Consider the following 19547-nt stretch of genomic DNA (forward strand, 5'->3'; position numbering starts at 1 on the left):
TTGCAAGTTGCATTATTAGTATTACCTAGTTAGAATATTTATTCAGCCTGCTTCCTGTTGAACTAAAAACACTGCTTGTCCTATCCAATGAAAGATAAATGTATCTACAATGTATATGCAAAAATTTAAGTTTGACACTTAGGATCCTCATGTATTTCAGTTTACTTTTTTTCAACTGTATTGTAATATGTATCTGAGACTAGTGTTTTGGCCAGCCAAGAAAAATTACAAGAAAAAAAGATAATCCCTACCTACCGACCCTATTTTTTTTCTTCAGAAAACACATTATTTTTTCCTAGGCCTTAGATTATAATAGATGTACAACTGAAGTTATCATTTGATGCAGCCTTTGTGGACATATTGTTGGGCTTCTCCTAATCATATATTTATAAAGTTCATCTCTGACCTACCACTTGTAGATCCCAGGGCTTCAACATCAAGTGGGTGGATGATACCCATGCTCTGGCAATCTTTTCCACTGGTGCAGTAGGTATGTGACTTCATCTGTTGTCTGGTTACATATGGTCTTACCGGCTTCATTCTCGATGCTCCAAGATTGATGAACAAAGGAAGATATGATGCCTGACTTAGAATTTTCACATTTCTTCCTTTTTACATCTTAACAGTAAGTGATCCTATGATCTACCAACCACATGAAATTATTTTTAGAAGTGATCATGATCAACACATTGAAACAACAAATCCTACATTTAATATGTTACAGTTTTAAGAATTATAGACATGTGTCCGTACACAAAATAAAGCGCTTACCAACAAGCTTTCGATCAGTCCTCTGATCCTTATCAAGTTGCAATGACCCTTGATAAGAATCAGAGGACTGATTGAAAGCTTGTTGGTAAGCACTTTATTTTGTGTATGGATATATCATATGGTTCTTAAAATTGTAATAAAATGTTGACTACCATCACATATGAACAAATTCTGTACTCTTGTTTCATGCTCGTTTCTCTCGGGAAAATGGTTATCTTCCAATATTTAACTGCTAAATAACTTTGTTACTTTGATTCTAAAGCATTGTTTTGTCCTGGCAGAAATTCAGTCATTTTACTGCCACTGCAGGACACTTTTTATGAAATATACCTCCATGAAATATTTAGAGCTTTGCATTTTATGCAAGTGACTTGCACATTGATTTATGCATGGTGATGTTCATCATTGACTAAGGTACACATGTCACAAGTATAAAATTCCCATCATTTATCATTCAGCAGTTTTGCAATTTTTGCACATATTATTCACATCAGTTCCTCATTAGCATACTTGGTATCTGCTTATGTTCCACCTATCATAATATACATGTGTTACATTTATTGAAAACAATGAGTATGAAACCAATCCACTCAGCCATTCTTAAGTGATATTGTTCACACATCCACATACACACAAACGATAGTGAAAATATAGCCTAATTTTCATGGAGGTAATTATTGATGTTTCTTGTTTGAGAAGATGGTCTAACAAGCTAACTGCTACCAAATTGATGTGGATCAGTTTGCATGTACATGGTTACAGTAAAATAATGGTAAGGTCACTGTGAGAACTATTATCACTTAATTGTGTTGGATTGAAGATGTATGCTGAAAACACGTGAGATAACATTATTGAATGCTGACATGTTGTAATATTTCTTTTTCAGCAATGAGGGCTTTGCAAATTAAAAACCCACTACTGAGGGTTAAGCCCATGTCTGAGGCAACTCAACAGTCCAAAAAAAAGGTCAAGAACTGTGCAGGTAACATGATGAGTTGTTTTTAAACATTCATATGTTGGTACTTTTGTGGTTCAGGGTCACTAATAAAGCTTAGGTCACATTTCCAAACCGGGGCCCGGCCGGGATATCACATTTTTCGTTTCCGAAAGCTACCCGGCCGGGCCCCGGGTTGGGAATTGTGACCCAGGCGTTAATGGTGAATATGACGTAACAAAAAGAAGAGGCAGAGTTTACGTAGCTTGAGCAGAAGAGGCAGGAATGGATAAGCTGATTGTTACCTTCTGGGTATATCCACCACCAATCAATAAATCACCCATTGCTTACAGAGTTCCTCCAGCCCTTCAAGTCACGCCCTGCGGCCTCTGCTATGGTTGCCCGTAGACTGGTTAGTGGAGCTTTGGGTGTCAGGGCCAACATACCCAAGGAAAAACGGGAAGAAGAGAGACGCAAACTTAAAGAGGCCAAAGGTCATTATTTCTTTTATCATTTGAAGACGGGATGAAAGTTTCCATCTTGGGTTTCCTTTCTGTCTTGTTTTGATTTTTATCAAACCTTCTGTTGAATACTATTATTATATATATATATATTGATGGGAAAAGTAGCATACAGTGATCTGTATCTGTAATTTCCATAAAAGCTGTACACGGCTTGTTGGGATGCTAAGGTTGACTTATAATATTTCTAATGTTTGATGATGATGTGATGAGACCTAATTTGGCTGCTCATTTTTTTCACAGAACGGAAGAGGCTGGAGATAGAACAGCGGGAAAGTGCATGGGAAGGAAGATAGCACAAAAATTAATGCAACTTACAAACATCATTGTTTGGATTGAAAATGTTTAAGAGCTTTGTCTGAATGATGATCGCATAACATTGAGACCAGTATTTTGCATGTTATCATGGGCATGTGCATGATAAAAAGTACAAAATAATTCAACTTACTTGTACATAGATTTTGAACATCTTCAGTTTGTATGCAGGAAACGATTTCAAAGCAAGTTTCTTTCAGATGCATGCATGCAAAAAGTATGTGTTCCTGCAGTATGTCACCAAACTGTAGCACTTTGGCGACTGTTTATTGCAGCACAGGGTTGTAGCCAGCCTGAAATCGGGGACGTGCTCTACTGGAAAATTTTGAAATCTAGACCCTCTGAAATGCTTTTTCCTGCATTTTGAGGTGTAAATTTTGTTGGTAGACTAAGCTGTTCAATGCCATCTATTTTGGTGAAAAATTACACAATTTTTAAAATATCTTTTTTATTATCAATATTTTTTGGTCACAGAGGACGGCATGGGAAAAATTATTTTCCGCCCCGAGCTTCAAAGTTCCGTCAAAGGACGGAAGAATGGTTACTGGCTACAACCCTGTTGCAGCACCTTTTTGAAGTTGTGCCTATTTTCCCTTGGCGGCACACTCAGACTCACAATGTTGTAAATGGATTACAATCCAATATAAACATACAGTAGGTAGCATATCATGAAATATAGGTATAACCTTAAAAGACTCTTAGACTAACAATAAATTATGACCAAGCAAACGGACACAACCATATACCAGATTTCACTGTTTTTTGTACCGTGTATGTCTTATGACTCGGGTTTAAACTATCAAAACAAACTTTGAACTGACTTTTTACAGATTTAATGGCACTTGTCAGCATTCAGTTTGCACCCAGTGGTGTCTATTGGCTCCCATTTTAGCATGTAGTTCATGGCATTTTGTCCCTTTTTTAAAACTTTAGAAAATAGGCCATTTCAGGTGATGCAGTGGTGTTCATTGGCGCAGATGCATCGGCACCTGTTCGTGGTAAAAATGTGAGTTGCCAACGTGCCGCCATCCTTGGAGATGATACCCCTTTAGTTAAATGTGAAATTTCTGGCTAACCTTGCAATGCAGGTTTTGTTCTTGTATCATTCAAAATTTTGCAGAAACAGAAGCTTTGCGGGTGAATGAGGATTTTTTAGTCATAAATGGAAACTGGCTTGGTGTTAGCAGTCATATTTTATCTGACTCTTACTTCCTTCATGACATAATAAAGGTTGAAACAAACAAAGAAGCTTAGTTGTGTTATTGAATAATTTACAAGTTGAATTGATATTTTTCCAAATGGAAAAAACTTGAAAAGTACTTCACAAAACAGTTCTTTTATTTGTAATCAACATAATCTTAACATGAAAAATGTGTCCTGGGCACCCTCAAACATGCTATGGTATTGTATTGTATGTACCACAGTGACATCATTTGTTTCTACCAAGGATGTTTTATCATTCAACTAAACACCCAATCCAACAGAAATAAATACATTTTTACTTCACTCTTGGACTGTGCTTCACTTTTGTGTGGTGCTCAAGATTTAAAACAAATGCTATGTCAATAAAGCTGAATGAAATCAACATATTCAGTGAAGTTAAGAATTAAGTACCCAAGATTGTAGATACTGTTATCATTCATAGGCAAATACTGTAAATGTATTTAAGTACGCGGGGATTTAATTTCGCGGTAGCGGGAAAAATGACTTCGCGGTGGATTTAAGTTCGCGGTATTACCATAGACTGCAATCTAATATCATAATAGAAAAATGTTTGCTGTGGTTTTAAATTCGCGGTTAAGTGGTCACCGCGAAAACCGCGAACATTAATCCTCCGCGAACATTTCTGCATTTACAGTACTGGATGTCATGCCTAACTAAAATCAATTTCAATCAACTACCAACATTCCTTGTCTTGAGAAATGCTTTGCATGAGCTCTGTAACTGCATTTTGTAAATGGGTACATTGCCTGGCCATGTTTTTCATGACATCAAAATGTAATGAGATGAATCATTATAACTCTAAAATACATTCAATTTGGCCTCACAGTGAGCATTGATGATTAACTGGCAAACATAATATATAACATGTACACAAAACAAAGAACTGCATGAAAACAGGCCTGTTCTAGCAACAAGCTATGTCAGATTTCCAGTGCATCCAAACTTATCTTTGGGGTTGAGACATTTTTCTCACCTACTTGCATTTGTAATCATAACAATGTCAGTGTGTGTTGCTGGTGTGTTACGCCGAAGGCTATATAGATACAGATACCAGTTTGCCGGACCGGCTTCGGACCAGTCCAAGAACAGAGTCCAAAAGGCTAAAGCTGTGAACTGTTTTTTTGGACCCAGAGTAAAGTACAAATATATACTAATAAGACATCTTATTACATTTGGCCACACCAATTTGATTAATGTTGATTCATGGATTTTTTAAAGTGAAAATATATCAAGTGGACATCATAAAAGCAACATTTTCCCACCAAGTCTAGTGCCGAAGGCGTGAGTCCTCGTAAGGGAGGCCTTTGAAATTTTGAAATCTGGACCCTCTGAAACGCCATTTCCTGCATTTTCAGGGGCAAATTGCCAGTAGACTAGGGAGATTTGATGAAATTTCCATCAGTGAAAATATACACAAGGGTTTCAGCTTGATTTTGTGTGTTTCAGCTTATTTTAGTTGCCCCCACAAAAAACGCCACTGTATAAATAGATTTTCACTCCAAATGAAGGAGGTTTCAAAAAATTGATCTAGAGGACTTACTAAGTCAACTGATTGGTGCTTTTAGTTTATGTTTGATGAAAATTCAAGTATTTTGGTCACTGGCAAAAAAGGCATCCAAAGTATAGTAAATGCAAAATTCAAATATCAATATTAGGTTCAATAAAACTAAACATCAAATACACAGGTTCAGTTCTAAACTTGACCTAAAGTTAAACCTGTGATTAAACCAGACTAGTTCCCATCCTTATGTTATAAATGTTATAAGTTTCTCCCTATCCCTTACCAGCAATACATAGATCTTTCGAACAGAACTTTGTTATTTGTCCTGCATCTTAAAATTATTTGTGAATGTTTCTTCAATTGACCAATCTTTAGTTCTCTTTGCTAAACTTTCCTCCATTCCCTCGAGTTCTGGCCATGGCATGTTTGTGACGAGACTCGTAGAGGTACTTCTGAAAAAAAAAAATCATTATTCACTTTCACACTGACAAACATTTTGTACTTTTGACATCACAATTAATAACTGGTATCTACAAAATGCACATCTGCATGTAATGGGGTGCTACCTTTCTTTTCTTTGGGATCTTCCCAGTTGCCTCTAGCTTGGCTCTCATCTCTCTCCTCTTCATGATGCGGTGGTACTGCTTGGCATTCACGTACAACGGTTCCTCGTCTGGCTCCCAGCCTACAGTCTTACTCATGGCTGTCATGTGGAGTTGTGCTGCAGTCAAGCTGGCTGCAGAAGGTCCTGTAATGGATCAATCATGTAGGGAGTTGTGCAGCTTAGGCTCTAAAGTTTGTTTAAAAATTGCACATTTTGCTGGGGTCCAAATACGGACTGAACACAGACTTTCCTTTATAATTTCCACAGTATTGTACAAATTTCGGTAAAAGCGTAGGAGAGGGTATAGCAGATATTGAATGACAAAGTCACAGAAGGAATTTTTCTTAAGATCAAAAATGTTCAAATGGTACTTCAAAATTTACGTCTGGAGTCCAAATGGACCCCACTCGGGTGTTAGCTAGAGGGTGAACGCTGCCACTTGTACAATTTAAAATGAAAATTAGACAAGACCATTAAACTGTGGAAACACTGGAAGTAAATGAACAGATTATTAAGTACATTGTAATTGCATTTAGTAGATAAATAACCAGCATTTAACTATATAAACTCATACCTCCATGAAATATGCAATGTTTTAGTAGACCTTATGCATGGCAACGACCTCCTGTAACTTAAGGTGACACTCATGCTAAGTGGCAAAATGATTGGACAGACTGACAGACACACCCAAATCTCAATTTTTCATGGAGATAGATATAACCTCCATGACATACTTCATGGAGGTAATCATTAATCAAGGCAATCTACATACCAAATACAAAATGTACCATTTCCTGAATTATTTTCTTTCAAAGTCTACAACAAAACCGGCCCCTGCATTTCAAAATAAGCTGACAGGGGGTCCAAATCTACACCACTTACTCCCTGCCCCAAGACCTATCAACACTTCTGACCTCAAACTTTGAAGCTCCCCTGCAATACCATAACTTGCTGCTAGGAGGCCCATTATCGATCTTGACCTTCCTTTTTCCAACCCCTACCCATCCACCAAATGCATCTACATCTTCTTGAGCTTTGTTGTACACAAACATGCATAGCCCTCTGCAGAAATGCCACTCAGGGTGAACCATTTTTGATCTTCGACCTTCCTTTTTACAACCCCTACTTACCAACCAAATTTCATCAAAATCCATTCACAGCTTTTCTAGGTATGTTGAAGACAAACACAAAAATGCAAAGCCTGCTGCAGTACCGTAGGAAAATGCCAGGGAAACAATTTTCAAAGTTGATCCTCCTTTCCACAACTGCTACACATCTACTGAACATCACTTCTTGAGTTGTGTTGTTAACAAGCAAACACACAAAAATACAAAGCCCGCTGCAGTACCATAGGAAAACACCAGGTACTCCATTTTAAGATGATAGATTCACAACTTCTCAAATTATAGGCTGTTGACCTACTGATGCAGACCCACCAAACCAAGTGGCTATTGAAAACATACCCCTCTTGTTCAAGGCAATTAAATGTTACATGTAAGTTGAAATTATCAATGCTTTCTGGCATGGATTGAACATGGAGTAGTTGTGAAAATGTGGATGGTTACGAGGTTGTGTCAGCTATTCAATCTGTTCTAGCATCTCCTCAAATGTTAACACAGTTTCTTTGCCTTGTCTGCCTGAAAAACAATCTTTTCTAAGAATGGGGCTTATGTTCCTGTGGAACATTATACCCATAGTGAACAGGAATAGGCTCCACATTGTGCTTATGAGCCTTTGTATATACTGTACCCCTATGCTGGTACTGGCCTCTTCGCTTTAAAAGATGTGTCTAGGCTAGCAAGACCAATTTGGCTGTACATGTACCTGTCTGGACTCTCTTTACTGATTGGTCTGTTTTGTTGTTGGTATCCAGTAATGCCATGCGGCTGGGTACACCGTTGATCAAAAAAGTGGCCATACCTCCGTCCCCTGCACCTGTATTGGGCACTGTTGATGACTTCTGTAGGGCAGAATATACCATTTACTTTTAAAGTCTGCATTCGAGATAAATGTAAAAACAGGGAAAATAGTACATTTGTATCATTACTTGCAAATACTACAGTAACTGTACATCTATCATGGTGGAATATGAAATGCATTTTATTTCAAGCTGTCCCTTCTACATTAACGAAAGAAAGGAGCTGTTTGAAGAGGACACTGAATCCCACCCTAATTTCTCCACATTTGCAGACAATAAGAAAAACTTTTTCTCCTAACATTGAAAAAGCCACCCACTACAAAAAAAGTGGGATCCTTTGTCTTCAACTGCCTTAGAAAAAGAAGTTGAACCCAATAAGTTGGAATTTAGTGTTAGCTTTCAGACTAGTCACACTTGTTATATTTGTCTGTCAGTGTTTCTCTATCCCCTTGCATGTCACTATTGCGACTAGCCCTGGGACAAGATATGATGAACCTGGTATGTCCATAGTGTGTTCCAAAAGTCCAATTTAAGCCATTCTTATATTCACTTAGTAGAACACCACCATGCAAGCTGTCAAGTCTCTTCGTCCTCTCACAAAGAGACTTGGCAGCTAGAATAGGTTTGGATACCAGGAAAAGAATAAAATAGTTGTGCAAAAAAATATGAATACTACATGTATCAAAAAGTCGAATGCACACATTAAGTTCAATTACCTTGTGTCCTCCAGAAAAAAATTTGGTCGGCCTAGGTTCCTTCTTCTTTTAAACTCATCTTGTATGTTGTATAAGCAAGGTTGTGTCCTGAACTTTTCCTTTTACAAAACATGATAAAACTGCAACATCTGAAGCATTAATTGATTGAATGATATCGAAACGAAAAAGAGAATCCCTACGTTCCGTCCCATATTTTTCAGGACCATAACCATAACCGGAAATACAACATTCTTTTGCTTAAGGCCTGATTACAAATGTGTGAAGCATAACTTCATACCTGTCCTGAACACGGGGACAGGAAAATATACTTGAGGCTGGAAGGTGGCATTGTTGACATGCAACTGGTACTTGGCTTTGGTGGACTCACAAAGCTGGGGTTGTTAACTGTGACTGATGGAGTTGTATGTTTGTTAATGCCATGTGTGTGACTGTGAGAAAGAGATTTGCTCACAGACATCTGTGGCTGGTTAGGGACTATGCTGACTGGCTGGTCGTATGATCTGGTGTATGGACTAAGAATGCTCTGTACATCAGTGGTACTTGCCAAAGATGTGATGCTTGCTGACGGAGTTTGAGTTGTTAGGAGGTCTTCGCTTGTGTGGGTATTGCCAAGGGTTAGCACTTCTGGCACCTCTGCTTCAACGTGGCTGTCCAAGAATGGGAAAGGCACAAAAGTCGAAGCTGTAGTCTGATTTGGGATGCTTGGGGGTAGGTAAACATCTGGAAAGGTAGTGTGAAACTGAAAGGAAACAGGAGGAAAGGTGTGATGTGAGGGAGGTTCAGAAGTCTCAATGGTGAGGTCTTCAGGCTGTGAGTCGTAGCTGTCGTATCCATCATTCCCTGTCGAAGACTGCATCGTCTTAGTTCAGGGGTACCACAGCAACTGAAAGGAAAGAGCGACATACAATTTAATCAATTGGTAAAAATCTATACTGAAAGGCAACAAAATCTATGAATTTTAAGAGGGTCTGCATGCTCTTTTCCGTAAGGCGTAGGTAGCCTATTTTTATTTCCCGTAGGGAAAACCATCTCATCTACATAATTCGTAGCGAGGCGACCAAATTTAGCGTAATTGCCTTCCTTGATTTAGCGTAATACGTAAGGGTTCTTCTGAATTCATCGTAAATCGTTGGTGGGGCCCCCCATGCAGACCCTCTTCTAAAAGCAAAGCAATCGATTGTTCAATGAATGAGCAATGATAGAAAAAGCTGTGCAATAAAAAATAAACCTTCCTCAACAGCAGATGATTGCAGTCAACCTACCCAAATGTCAGAAGACAGACAGAAACAAAGTAACACTACAAACTTTTAATCCTTGCAAAGAACAATGAGGCCAACGTCCGATAAAGCTACTCCCAAGACAGCAGATGTTGGTGGGAACGAAGATTGTGACCTTTCATTCATATGTCCCATTTTCTGACTGCAATCCCCCCAAAAAAACGAGACACATGATAGAATTTTCCCCACCAACCTCTGCTTGAAGACAGGAGAGTAGCTGGTGGTTGCTGGTGGTCGTGCAAATTCAGTCTTCGCAGACAAACTTGCTGGATCCAATGGAGTCCCTGCCTGAACAAGATGGCGCCTTGATTGGCGAAAACCTGACCTATCACAGCCCGGCTTTTGCCTCACCTCTTTGTTGAGTTTGGGACACTATTTCTATTATGATGATTGACACTGTTGTAATATTTTTTGCTGATTTATCGACAGGAGGTAAACTTCGTCTTGCAAACTGCCGACGCAACGTTAAATCGTTCTACTTGTGTCTCAATGTGAGGTTCTTCTGTCACTGTGCTGATCTTTTAATAGTTAGACATTGAGAAGGGTCTGCATGCTCTTTTCCGGGTAACGTTATATGTAACACGGGCAGTCTAGAGTTTCCTGAAATTCGTGGGGATTAGTTGTCTTATTCACGCAAGGAGACCGAATTTTTGGGTTGTCGCTTTCCTTGATTTAGCGCAACCAGTAGGAGAATTCTTTTTAATTTGGTCAAAGGACGTCGAGATTCTCCCATGAAGACCCTCATTGCATTGCAGAGCAATCGGGTATATTCGGAAAATATTCGGAGGATGCTTCGGATATCTTCGCTAAAGTTCGGAAATCGTCACCCCTACGTACATCACGATCGCCGTTTGGACGGTAGCGGACTGTTGTTGCCGGTTGTGTTCTTGTACAATCCAAGCCCATCCACGATGAGTAAAGCACATCCTCCCGAATTGAAGAAGTAAGTACAGTCTTGGATATATGATAAAGAACTAGAAGTCATTATAAAGCTGGGATTTTATCTGGGAAATTGGTAAATTTGGTCCTTATCCACGTGAGAGTTATATTTTTATAAACGTTTGCCTCGATGATAAAGAAGTTATGGTGTTGTAGTTATCGTAGTTCAGTCACAGAGCGTCTAGATCACGGTAATGAATCCATTTCTCCTTGTGTCGTTAACAGGTTCATGGACAAGCGGATGTGCTGTGAGTACAAATTATTCATTTTAATTAGAGTGAGATGGGTTTGAGTTTTAGATCCTTCTAATTTCTATCATCTAAATCAGGAGGGGGAGGGGGGTAGCGTCTACCAGGCTCCGTGGATCGGTGGTCTACTTGTAGAAAAAAAAATTGGACAAATTTATTGTCAAATTATAGTACGCTAGGGGAGTAAAAACACTACTATTATAAATTAAAGTAACCTCCCCACTTTACTGGCCGGCTAACTCCTCTAGCGTACTATTGACTATATCCGCCCGATTTGTGTAAAAAATGAGAATTATGATTAGTAGAAAAATTATGAGAATGATTTATTTCGTTTTGTAAAACATCGCAGCCTATAGGGTGAATTGTGCTCAGTGTTTGAAGATATTAAAGCTTTTGTAGCTTGATAGTATTCACCGTAGCACACCTTTTGCCTCTAACTTTATAACAGGAGTATTACTATTATGCATTTAAGTTCGCGGGGATTTAATTTCGCGGCAGCGGGAAAAAGGACTTATTGCGGTGGTTGTAACTTCGCGGTAACTCCGTAGACTAGAGTCTAATACCATAGTAGGAAAATGTTCGCGGTGGATTTAAGTTCGCGGTGAAGTGGTCAACGCGAAAACCGCGAATATTAATCCACCGCGAACATTTCTGCATTTACAGTATTTCTCCAACCGGTCTGCCTAAAAGTTAATCAGCCTCATTACTAGTACCCATTATGGGTACCTGCCTATGGCACTGGCTGCAAATGCAGGTGTCACATGAATTTGAAATCATAATCAAACACCTCAAACGACCTCAAAAAAACTGTAAACAACCTCAAACAGCTCAAATATGTACTAATGTAGTGTACTGAGTAGGGCTGGGTAGTACAAATTGTAAATATCAGAGACTTGAAGAACTTAAAACGAATAGTTAATGCCTACCTCACCGATATTCGCCAGCGTGATGTATTGTAAATGTCAGCACAGCTGCTAATGATGAGGTGTGGTCACAGCATAGATAAAAAAACAAAACCAAAAAAAAAACTGTTTTTTTTATTGGGCCGGTCCAGAAAAACCGGACCTGAAAAAACTTGGTGACCGGATGTTGGACAAATTGGAAAATGAACTGATTATATGATCAGGCATTCACACGTTTTCGGGGTTACTGGTCTAGGAAAATAACAAGAGCGAAGCAGAGTAGACTCTAGAGTAATTTTTACCAACTTTTACAGTCAATCGTACAGAGGTAGTTAGCCTTGTAGGATTTTTAAAACGCCAGTGGGAGTCGAATACTACACAAAACAGATTTCTTTGTAGCAAAATGGACCATTGTTTTGAGTATCGTTCACAAGTTTTCACATAATGAATCAGGTTCAGGTCTGGATCTGGACCTTATCCTCTGGCCCTGAACCGGACCTGGACCTGAATTTTCTGTACTGGTACCCACCCCTATTACTGAGTTTATTGAGTTTATTGTGATACCCTTTAGCTCATGTACATTGGACAACAACCTTGTATGGCGCTCTGGATACATTGTTTATGCATTCATGAATAATAAAGAAAATGCAGCAAGTCCTAAGTAATTACCAGTTATTTCGAGTTAATCTGCCAGTTTCAAGGTCAGAGAAATTTCTGGTCACCTGACCACATTGCATAGGTCTGTGTTATTGTTAGGAGTCTAATTGGAGAAGTTTTCTATTCTTTGTTCAGTCCACCGATGACAGTAAGATAAAACTGTGGTTCATAGATTATAGCATAGTACAATTCTATCATCATCATCATCGGTCGACGTGATCACACATGTTCGCACATGTTTACACACGATGGGGTTATACCGCCCCCTATGGGGTAACATACCCTTTCGCTGGCTAATTACAAGACGGGGACGTGCCAGGTCTCCCGTCCTATCCAATTCTATCATTGTCAACTTATAACACTTGAATACTGATATATATTTTTCAGCCGCAGTTTGCTTCGATCTTAAAACCAGCTGACTAACTCCTAATAAGGACCTTTTTTTTTTTTTAATTCATAAATGCATAAATAATGTATTCAGAGAGCCACACAAGGTCGTTGTCCCATGTACATCTACAACTACATCGATTTATTACTAGACAAAACTCCGCGTGGGACATGACGTCAAGGGATGTACACTGCATATTATTAGGCCCACTTTACATAACGCTTTTTGCGAGAGCGGGACTGGCGAGAGCGGGAGCCCTGTCGTATAAAGAGAGTTCCCATTTTCGGAGTCCCGCTGTCTTCAAATTTTCTCCCATCAACTACGAAGTGTTCGCCCGTCGACTCAGCTCAACCTGACTTTTGACTCAAGTTGCGGCTTGGGCAACCTGGCTCAAAAAAGTATTTTGGGCACTGTGAATTTGCCATGATGATACTTTGCTTGAGAAAAGGTGTAATTCAGCCTATAGAGTGGCAAAAAGCCACGAGTAGTTTCATTTTACAATACAGAACCTTAAGTAAGTAACTAATCCATGTATTTCTGACAAATCTATGTGATTTTCAAATGTTCAGATTTCAGGTTGAACTTTTCCCAAGGGACTTATTCCCAAGGGACCTGAAATCAGACTTTTTTGAGCAAAAAATTCAGGTTACAGATGGAAAATTGTATCACAGTTTTCTGCATGAGAATTTTGTACTGCACATTTTTTTGCATATTGCATGAAAAAAATTTTCCAGCGCAAATTCTTCCCACGCAGGAAACCCGTTCCCAAAAGTAAGGCCACTAAGGGCCACTGAGATCTAAACAAAGCAAATCTAGACAGTGCTCGAGATTAGAACTTTACAAGTCAGGGGCCGTCACCATTGACATTATCCAGAGTTCCTGTTGTACTCAAAACAATGGATGTGCTTATTGTGGCACAACTCCTAACCTCAACAATATTCATTGTTTTACAGTGCAGCTGAATGGCAACAGGAAAGTGTCGGGCATCTTGCGAGGTTTTGACCCCTTCATGAACCTTGTTATTGATGAGTGTGTGGAACTCAGAGGCAACGAGAGGCAGAGTATCGGCATGGTGGTACGTATATTATTATTAATATAGCATATTCATCAGAGATATGGAAGTATGGTGATGCCAAGGAATTTTCCTAGTAAAAGGACTTTACTGAATAAGACTTCTGACAGTTCTTTCATGCACAATGAGAAAGTGAGTCATGCCATGCTGTGTATGTGCAAACTAACTCAGTAACTGTTGGACTGGACATTTTCGCGATACGTTGAGGTCTTTGACCCCTGATGACAACGCTCCAGGATGACAGCATTACAACGTAAATGTTTTTTGAATAGTTGACAAAAGAAATATAAAGAACACAATAAATGAGCACACGTGCATCCAATGTGAACATGAAATGCATGGTATAATTTCATGAGTTAATGTTTACGCACCAGATCATGTACACCGAGTACATTAGGCACTCTAGGATTGTTAACGTTGCTCTGATCTGGTGTTTCATTATTCTTCGAAGGTAATGAAGAATGGAATCATAATTTCTGGCGGACATTGTGACGATTTTTTTTCAACGTTAGGTCTTTTGATATGTGCGATCACTACAACGTTAAATTTTTGCAGTGAGGAAGATGATGATTATAGGTTCTAGGGATGTGTTGGGCAGAAGATGATAGTAATACATAGAACCTTGACTTCGGGCCCGTGACAAAACCTACAAAAGTTTTTTCGGACATGGCGACCAAAATGGCTTGGAGTATCAAGCTGTTCTTCATTCCTCTCTTTTTTTTTCATTTTCAGGTGATCCGTGGCAACAGTATCATCATGTTGGAAGCCTTAGAGAGAGTCGTTTGACCACACCATGGGAGTATTGTGTAAAGGTTTCTGCATTGAAGGGGGCCCTGCCTGGACCAGTTTAATTAGCGCACTTCAGTTATGTTACTAAATTAATGTCTTAGTTAGGTCATGTGTGTGGTGTTTGCCACTAACATTCCACTGTGAACATACATGTGTTCTGAAAAGAACGAATTATGACTGAAGGTCAAGTTTGTAAAACGTAATACAGTTATACGTAATACACTGGAAATAAAGATCATAAATGAAGGAAAATTGTATGTCAGATTGTCACACAATGCGGTGTATATAGCTTTATTTCCATTGTTTAGTATGAGAGAAGCATACAAGTAGTAACTTTGGTTATCAAACTGACACTTTTCCAGTTTTCATTTGCAATGGGCACTCTGAATCTTATGTTTTTGTATGACTGTTTTACCGTCATCGTCAATGACATGTTGTTCAAGCATCTTTCTTATTAATTTTTTTATACCACTTATGATACTAGTACTTAAAGGAGTCCTAAACTCCAGAAGAGTGTTATTTTCCAATAAATATCAACTTTAGGAACTATAAAATGTATACTATTTCATTTTACACAATAAAGTAGCCACTAGTCCTACATGTGTACGTGCATAAAAAAGGAGTCAGTATTCTACCAAACACCCCAAGCACTCTTTAATTAAATACATGCATGTAATATCAGCCCATGGCTGAATGCAATGTGTATGACAAGGCCTGACAGAAGTTTGGTTACAAAGCCAATTTGAGGTCCTGGGCGATGTTAAAAAAGCGTCTTGTTATGTGTTCAATTATCAGTTATATCCTGTGATCAATTGGCTTTTCTTTGAACATCGCCCCTCATTTATTCTGAAAATATGCATGATTGTGAGAGAAAGTGTCTATACATGTAGGAAATACATGGGTATGGTCTGCATGGGTTAAGTGAGTGTCACATTGTTGTACAAACACACATTGCCTATTTCCCAAGTGAAATTATGCAAAAAGTCAGCGGATTATATATTAATTGATCCATGATATATTGAAAAATAACAGTCTCTTTTGTAGTTTAGGACTCTTAATCTGGGAGGTTTTACTATAAAACATTGCACTGAATTAAAAATAATAGAAAATCTGGTCAATACTCAGTGTTCGTTGATCTTTCTACCATCAAAACTAAAATTGTTGTATGCAATAGGGCTGGGTATCGGTACAGCGTACCGGTACAAAACCGGTTTTTCTTATTGGGCCGGTCCAGAAAAACTGGACCTGAAAAAATTAGGTGTACCAGATGTTGGACCGATTAGAAAATTAACAGATTATTTCATCAGGCATTTACACGTTTTGGCGCTTCCAGGTAGAAGAAAATAACAAGAGTGAAGTAGAGTACAGTTTATAGTAATTTCTACCAAGTTTTACAGCCAATCGTACAGGTGCAGTTAGCGTTGTAGGATTTTAAAAAGCCAGTGTAAGTCTAATACTCAACCAAACAGATTTCTTTGTAGTGAAATGGACCATTAGTATGAGTCATGCTGAATCAGGTCCGGACCTGGACCTGAATTTTCTGTACCGGTACCCAGCCCTATTATGCAATGTTCAGCCTTGTTTGAAATTACTGGGCCATCTTAGATTCCAATTTGCATATTTAATATGTATTTATATGAGGCATCACTTAAGCTATCTACAAACCAAAAATCATGACAATCCTTCAATCCTTTAAAAGTATGACACTAAACCTGCCCTGCAGTTCCAAAACAAGTCGCTAGGGGGCCCAAACCTATAGCACTTACTCTCAGCATCAAGAGCTGTCTACCACTCAAAACTCAAAGATGCAGCATGTTCAGAAGTCGAAATATCAAACCCGAAAATTCCGCTGCAGTACCATAACAGGTCACTTGGGGGCCCAAAATCTAATCGTTTCCAGGTCTTATCAACAATCAATCCAGGTGTCCTCAAGTTATGCTGGTCTTCTACAAACATACATACATACAAACGCTACCCAAAACATAACCTTGGCAAAGGTAAAAAGTCGCTTTCACAAGGGCTATCTACCACATGAAAATAACAACCACAGCATATCCAGAACACGAGATGAAGCTCCGCTGCAGTACCTTAGCAAACCGCTAGGGGTCCCATTATCGAACTTTACGTTCCTTTTCCTGACCCCTACCCACCTACCAAACATCATCAGGATCCATCCAAGGCTTCTCGAGTGTTTGGCTTCTCACATTACTCGCACATCAAAGTATTTTATTAACAGTCAATACTGCCATGGTTTGTGCAACAAACAACCATGTCACTAAAACAAACACATATCATACATGTATGTTCTATCTCTTTGGTCTATGGGAGGCAACATGTATAAAGTCAGTCACCGCAGGATTCATGACAATAAAATAAACTTGTTAAATGTGCAGCTTCTGTAATGCACCAAAATGAGACCCAGTATGTACAAACATTTGCTCCTTCATAATTTTTTATTCTTTCCCTATTATACAGAAATATAAAGTATGCTGGATATTTTGAGTTCAATGTACATGTACAGTTACTTCCCCCTATGTAGGAATGAAGGTGCCGAGTAAAACATGTCTAACATATTTGATAATATTTTAGCTTATTACAACCTAGAGGCAGGGATATCCAACAGAAAAGTTTGTATTAACTAATATCAACAAAAAGTGGGTCGTGCTCTTGTCAGATACAGACATTTCAATCTATTTTCTTTACTCACTTCATAACAGATTTTCTAAAGCTTAGTTATGAAGACACAAAGAATGTACCATTTAGGTAGAGAGTCGCAGCTCTCTCTCAGGCAGGCATACACAGTCGCTTCAAACAGTGTTATTATTTAATAAATACCATTTGATCATATCATCTGTGCAAAAGATAATTTTACAAATATTTCTTTGTGTTATGTCATATGGATACAACAGTAACAGATTATGATATCTAGAATATACATGTAGAGGCATCAACATTGTAATGATAAAGAGATAATCCACAATCAGTAGCCAAAACTTTTATACTACCAAGAAAAGATCGGTGATGTCCGTGCTCCTTTCGATGTAAAGTGTTTCAGTGCCAAATCTACAAAACAAACAAAAAAGGTAATGACAGATTTTGGAAGTTATTGATACAAGAACAAATTGTATTTATATACAATTCAATCTCTACAACTGGATAAAAAACGGATATTTACTTCCGGACGTTTCGAGAGACATCCGTCTCTCTTCTTCAGCGTCACTTTACTATTTCCATCCGTGACCAGGACACCGATGTAGCGAGCGGCCATGTATTCCTGAAACGTTTTGTGCAGAAAGGCACAGTAGCAGGTGCGTTTGATTCTGGAGAAAGAGTAATCTCTAGTCAGGAGGCCCATGTCTAACATGTTATCAGCGTTCACTTCATACTTCTTTGTGATCTCATTTAAGTTAAACTGGAGCTGCTCCTGCTCTAGCCCCTCCCAAGACAGTTTTTCCAGGCCTCGTAACGCTTCTTGTATGTTGAGAGGAAGCTGATCACCATCCAATGGAAGGCTTTTCTTTGTACAGGATCGCTTAGCAACCGAAAGCATAATCATTTCATAAAGTTCAGCTTTGTTAGAAGGCAATTCGTTGTTGCTATCTTCCCAGACAACACAAATGAGAACGTTGTTGAGAGGATTAACTACTATTTCTGACAAATTGATGTTACTTTGAAACTGTTCCACTAGTTTAGAAGCAGACTCTGGGACTTAAAAAAGTATTTGTGTATAAACTCTTCTGAATTTTCTTTATTGTAGCCAACAATTTTGTAGAACTGGTGACATTTCTCCAGGTCTTTGACACAGTGGTATGGCCTGGAGGTGACCAGGACATGACAGTTCCTGACGATTTTAACCTGAATCAAGTCCACCACATCTGTGACTTCCCTAGCTGCCTGACTGAGCTCATCTAGACCATCTAGAATGAAGAGAACATCATCCTGGTTCTCTTGGATGCATGACCAGAGCCTTTCTGGGGTGAATTTTGTATCCTTTGGTAGGAGCTGCTCAAATATTGCTTCGTTTACTTTCCCAGCTAAGTGTCGCATTTCAAGAAAGAAAACAATCTTAAATCTGTCCAATTTCCCGTTGGACCAATCATGGGCAAGTTTCTGACAAGAGCACGACTTCCCTATACCAGAGTCACCCTCTACCCTTACGTTTCTGACATCTTCACCTTCCTTTACCTTGTAAGCTTACGATAGTGTCTGTGTTCTGAAAGTGCCCCCTGTCATCCCTTCGCTGGAGCTGCAGGCTGGTGTAGACTTCTCAAAGATCCAGGTTGAGGTCTTCACGCCACGACAGAGGCCGCACATGCGCATATTCTGTAGCATACAGGTCCTTCAGACAGACGATGATGTCGTCAACCGCGTCAGACAATCCTGTATTGTGTGCAGATTCATAAAGATATTATATTGCAGGCAACTTGTAACACAATTCTTTTGCTTTCGCTTCAAAGTGGCTTTACACCCGATCTTAATTTTCCGGCTGCATGCATGCGTTCCTGTTCATCCTGCAGACAATCTGAGGATTCCTTGAGGGCGTTTCTGTTGCATTTTTCATGCATTCCGCATCTTCTGTTACCAATCCATCCTCACCATTATCTTAACTTGCATGGCCACATTTTATGAAAAAAAAAAGCTTCTTGTTTCCATACATTGTGCTGTAAAAGTGTTAGTAGTATGACTTACTTGGGATGGCAACTGAACAAAGTTTGGGAATGTTAATATCTTATTTTAACAGTGACACAAACAGAGAACAACAAGCATGATA

General features: G+C 38.9%; 4 protein-coding genes across 16 annotated transcripts in view; 2 read left to right on the top strand and 2 right to left on the bottom strand.

Annotated features, from left to right (window-relative positions):
* LOC118413289 (coiled-coil domain-containing protein R3HCC1L-like) overlaps window positions 1-4047 on the top strand; it is a 32730-nt gene extending 28683 nt beyond the window's left edge. For all 6 annotated transcript variants that reach the window (XM_035816576.1, XM_035816578.1, XM_035816577.1 and 3 more), the window contains 4 exons: window positions 420-490; window positions 1658-1753; window positions 2059-2199; window positions 2470-4047. In XM_035816576.1, coding sequence (XP_035672469.1) covers window positions 420-490; window positions 1658-1753; window positions 2059-2199; window positions 2470-2522 — 361 coding nt within the window. In that variant the 3' untranslated portion in view covers window positions 2523-4047. The remainder of the gene's footprint in view (window positions 1-419; window positions 491-1657; window positions 1754-2058; window positions 2200-2469) is intronic.
* Window positions 4048-5228: 1181 nt separating this feature from the next.
* LOC118413292 (nuclear transcription factor Y subunit alpha-like) lies at window positions 5229-10364 on the bottom strand. Of its 8 annotated transcripts, none has more exons than XM_035816591.1 (5): window positions 9975-10364; window positions 8782-8894; window positions 7695-7830; window positions 5833-6014; window positions 5229-5718 (listed from the first exon to the last, which is right to left on the bottom strand). In XM_035816591.1, exons 2-5 carry the CDS (start codon window positions 8839-8841, stop codon window positions 5638-5640), a joined length of 459 nt encoding a protein of 152 aa, XP_035672484.1. In that variant the 5' UTR covers window positions 8842-8894; window positions 9975-10364; the 3' UTR covers window positions 5229-5637. The 8 variants fall into 8 exon arrangements, with proteins under 8 accessions (XP_035672484.1, XP_035672481.1, XP_035672480.1 ...); XM_035816588.1 differs by lacking the exon at window positions 8782-8894 and adding an exon at window positions 9049-9387 and having other exon boundaries at window positions 7791-7830; XM_035816587.1 differs by lacking the exon at window positions 8782-8894 and adding an exon at window positions 9049-9387 and having other exon boundaries at window positions 5229-5715.
* A 171-nt stretch (window positions 10365-10535) lies between these two features.
* On the top strand, window positions 10536-15376 carry LOC118413295 (small nuclear ribonucleoprotein G-like). The gene is made up of 4 exons (XM_035816593.1): window positions 10536-10724; window positions 10946-10968; window positions 13869-13990; window positions 14720-15376. The coding sequence occupies exons 1-4, from the start codon at window positions 10570-10572 to the stop codon at window positions 14771-14773; spliced, it is 354 nt and encodes a 117-aa protein (XP_035672486.1). The 5' UTR covers window positions 10536-10569; the 3' UTR covers window positions 14774-15376.
* Window positions 15377-16769: 1393 nt separating this feature from the next.
* Window positions 16770-19181, bottom strand: LOC118412957 (NLR family CARD domain-containing protein 4-like; the record flags this gene model as incomplete). The annotated part of the gene is given in 4 exon segments (XM_035816034.1): window positions 16770-17839; window positions 17952-18484; window positions 18487-18965; window positions 18967-19181. Coding segments are annotated over 4 exon segments (1239 nt in total), but the record flags the coding sequence as incomplete, so codon positions are not given.
* Between the last annotated feature and the right edge of the window lie 366 nt (window positions 19182-19547).

This window comes from Branchiostoma floridae, chromosome 4 (genome assembly GCF_000003815.2).
Source record: "Branchiostoma floridae strain S238N-H82 chromosome 4, Bfl_VNyyK, whole genome shotgun sequence".
Classification (NCBI taxonomy): domain Eukaryota; kingdom Metazoa; phylum Chordata; class Leptocardii; order Amphioxiformes; family Branchiostomatidae; genus Branchiostoma; species Branchiostoma floridae.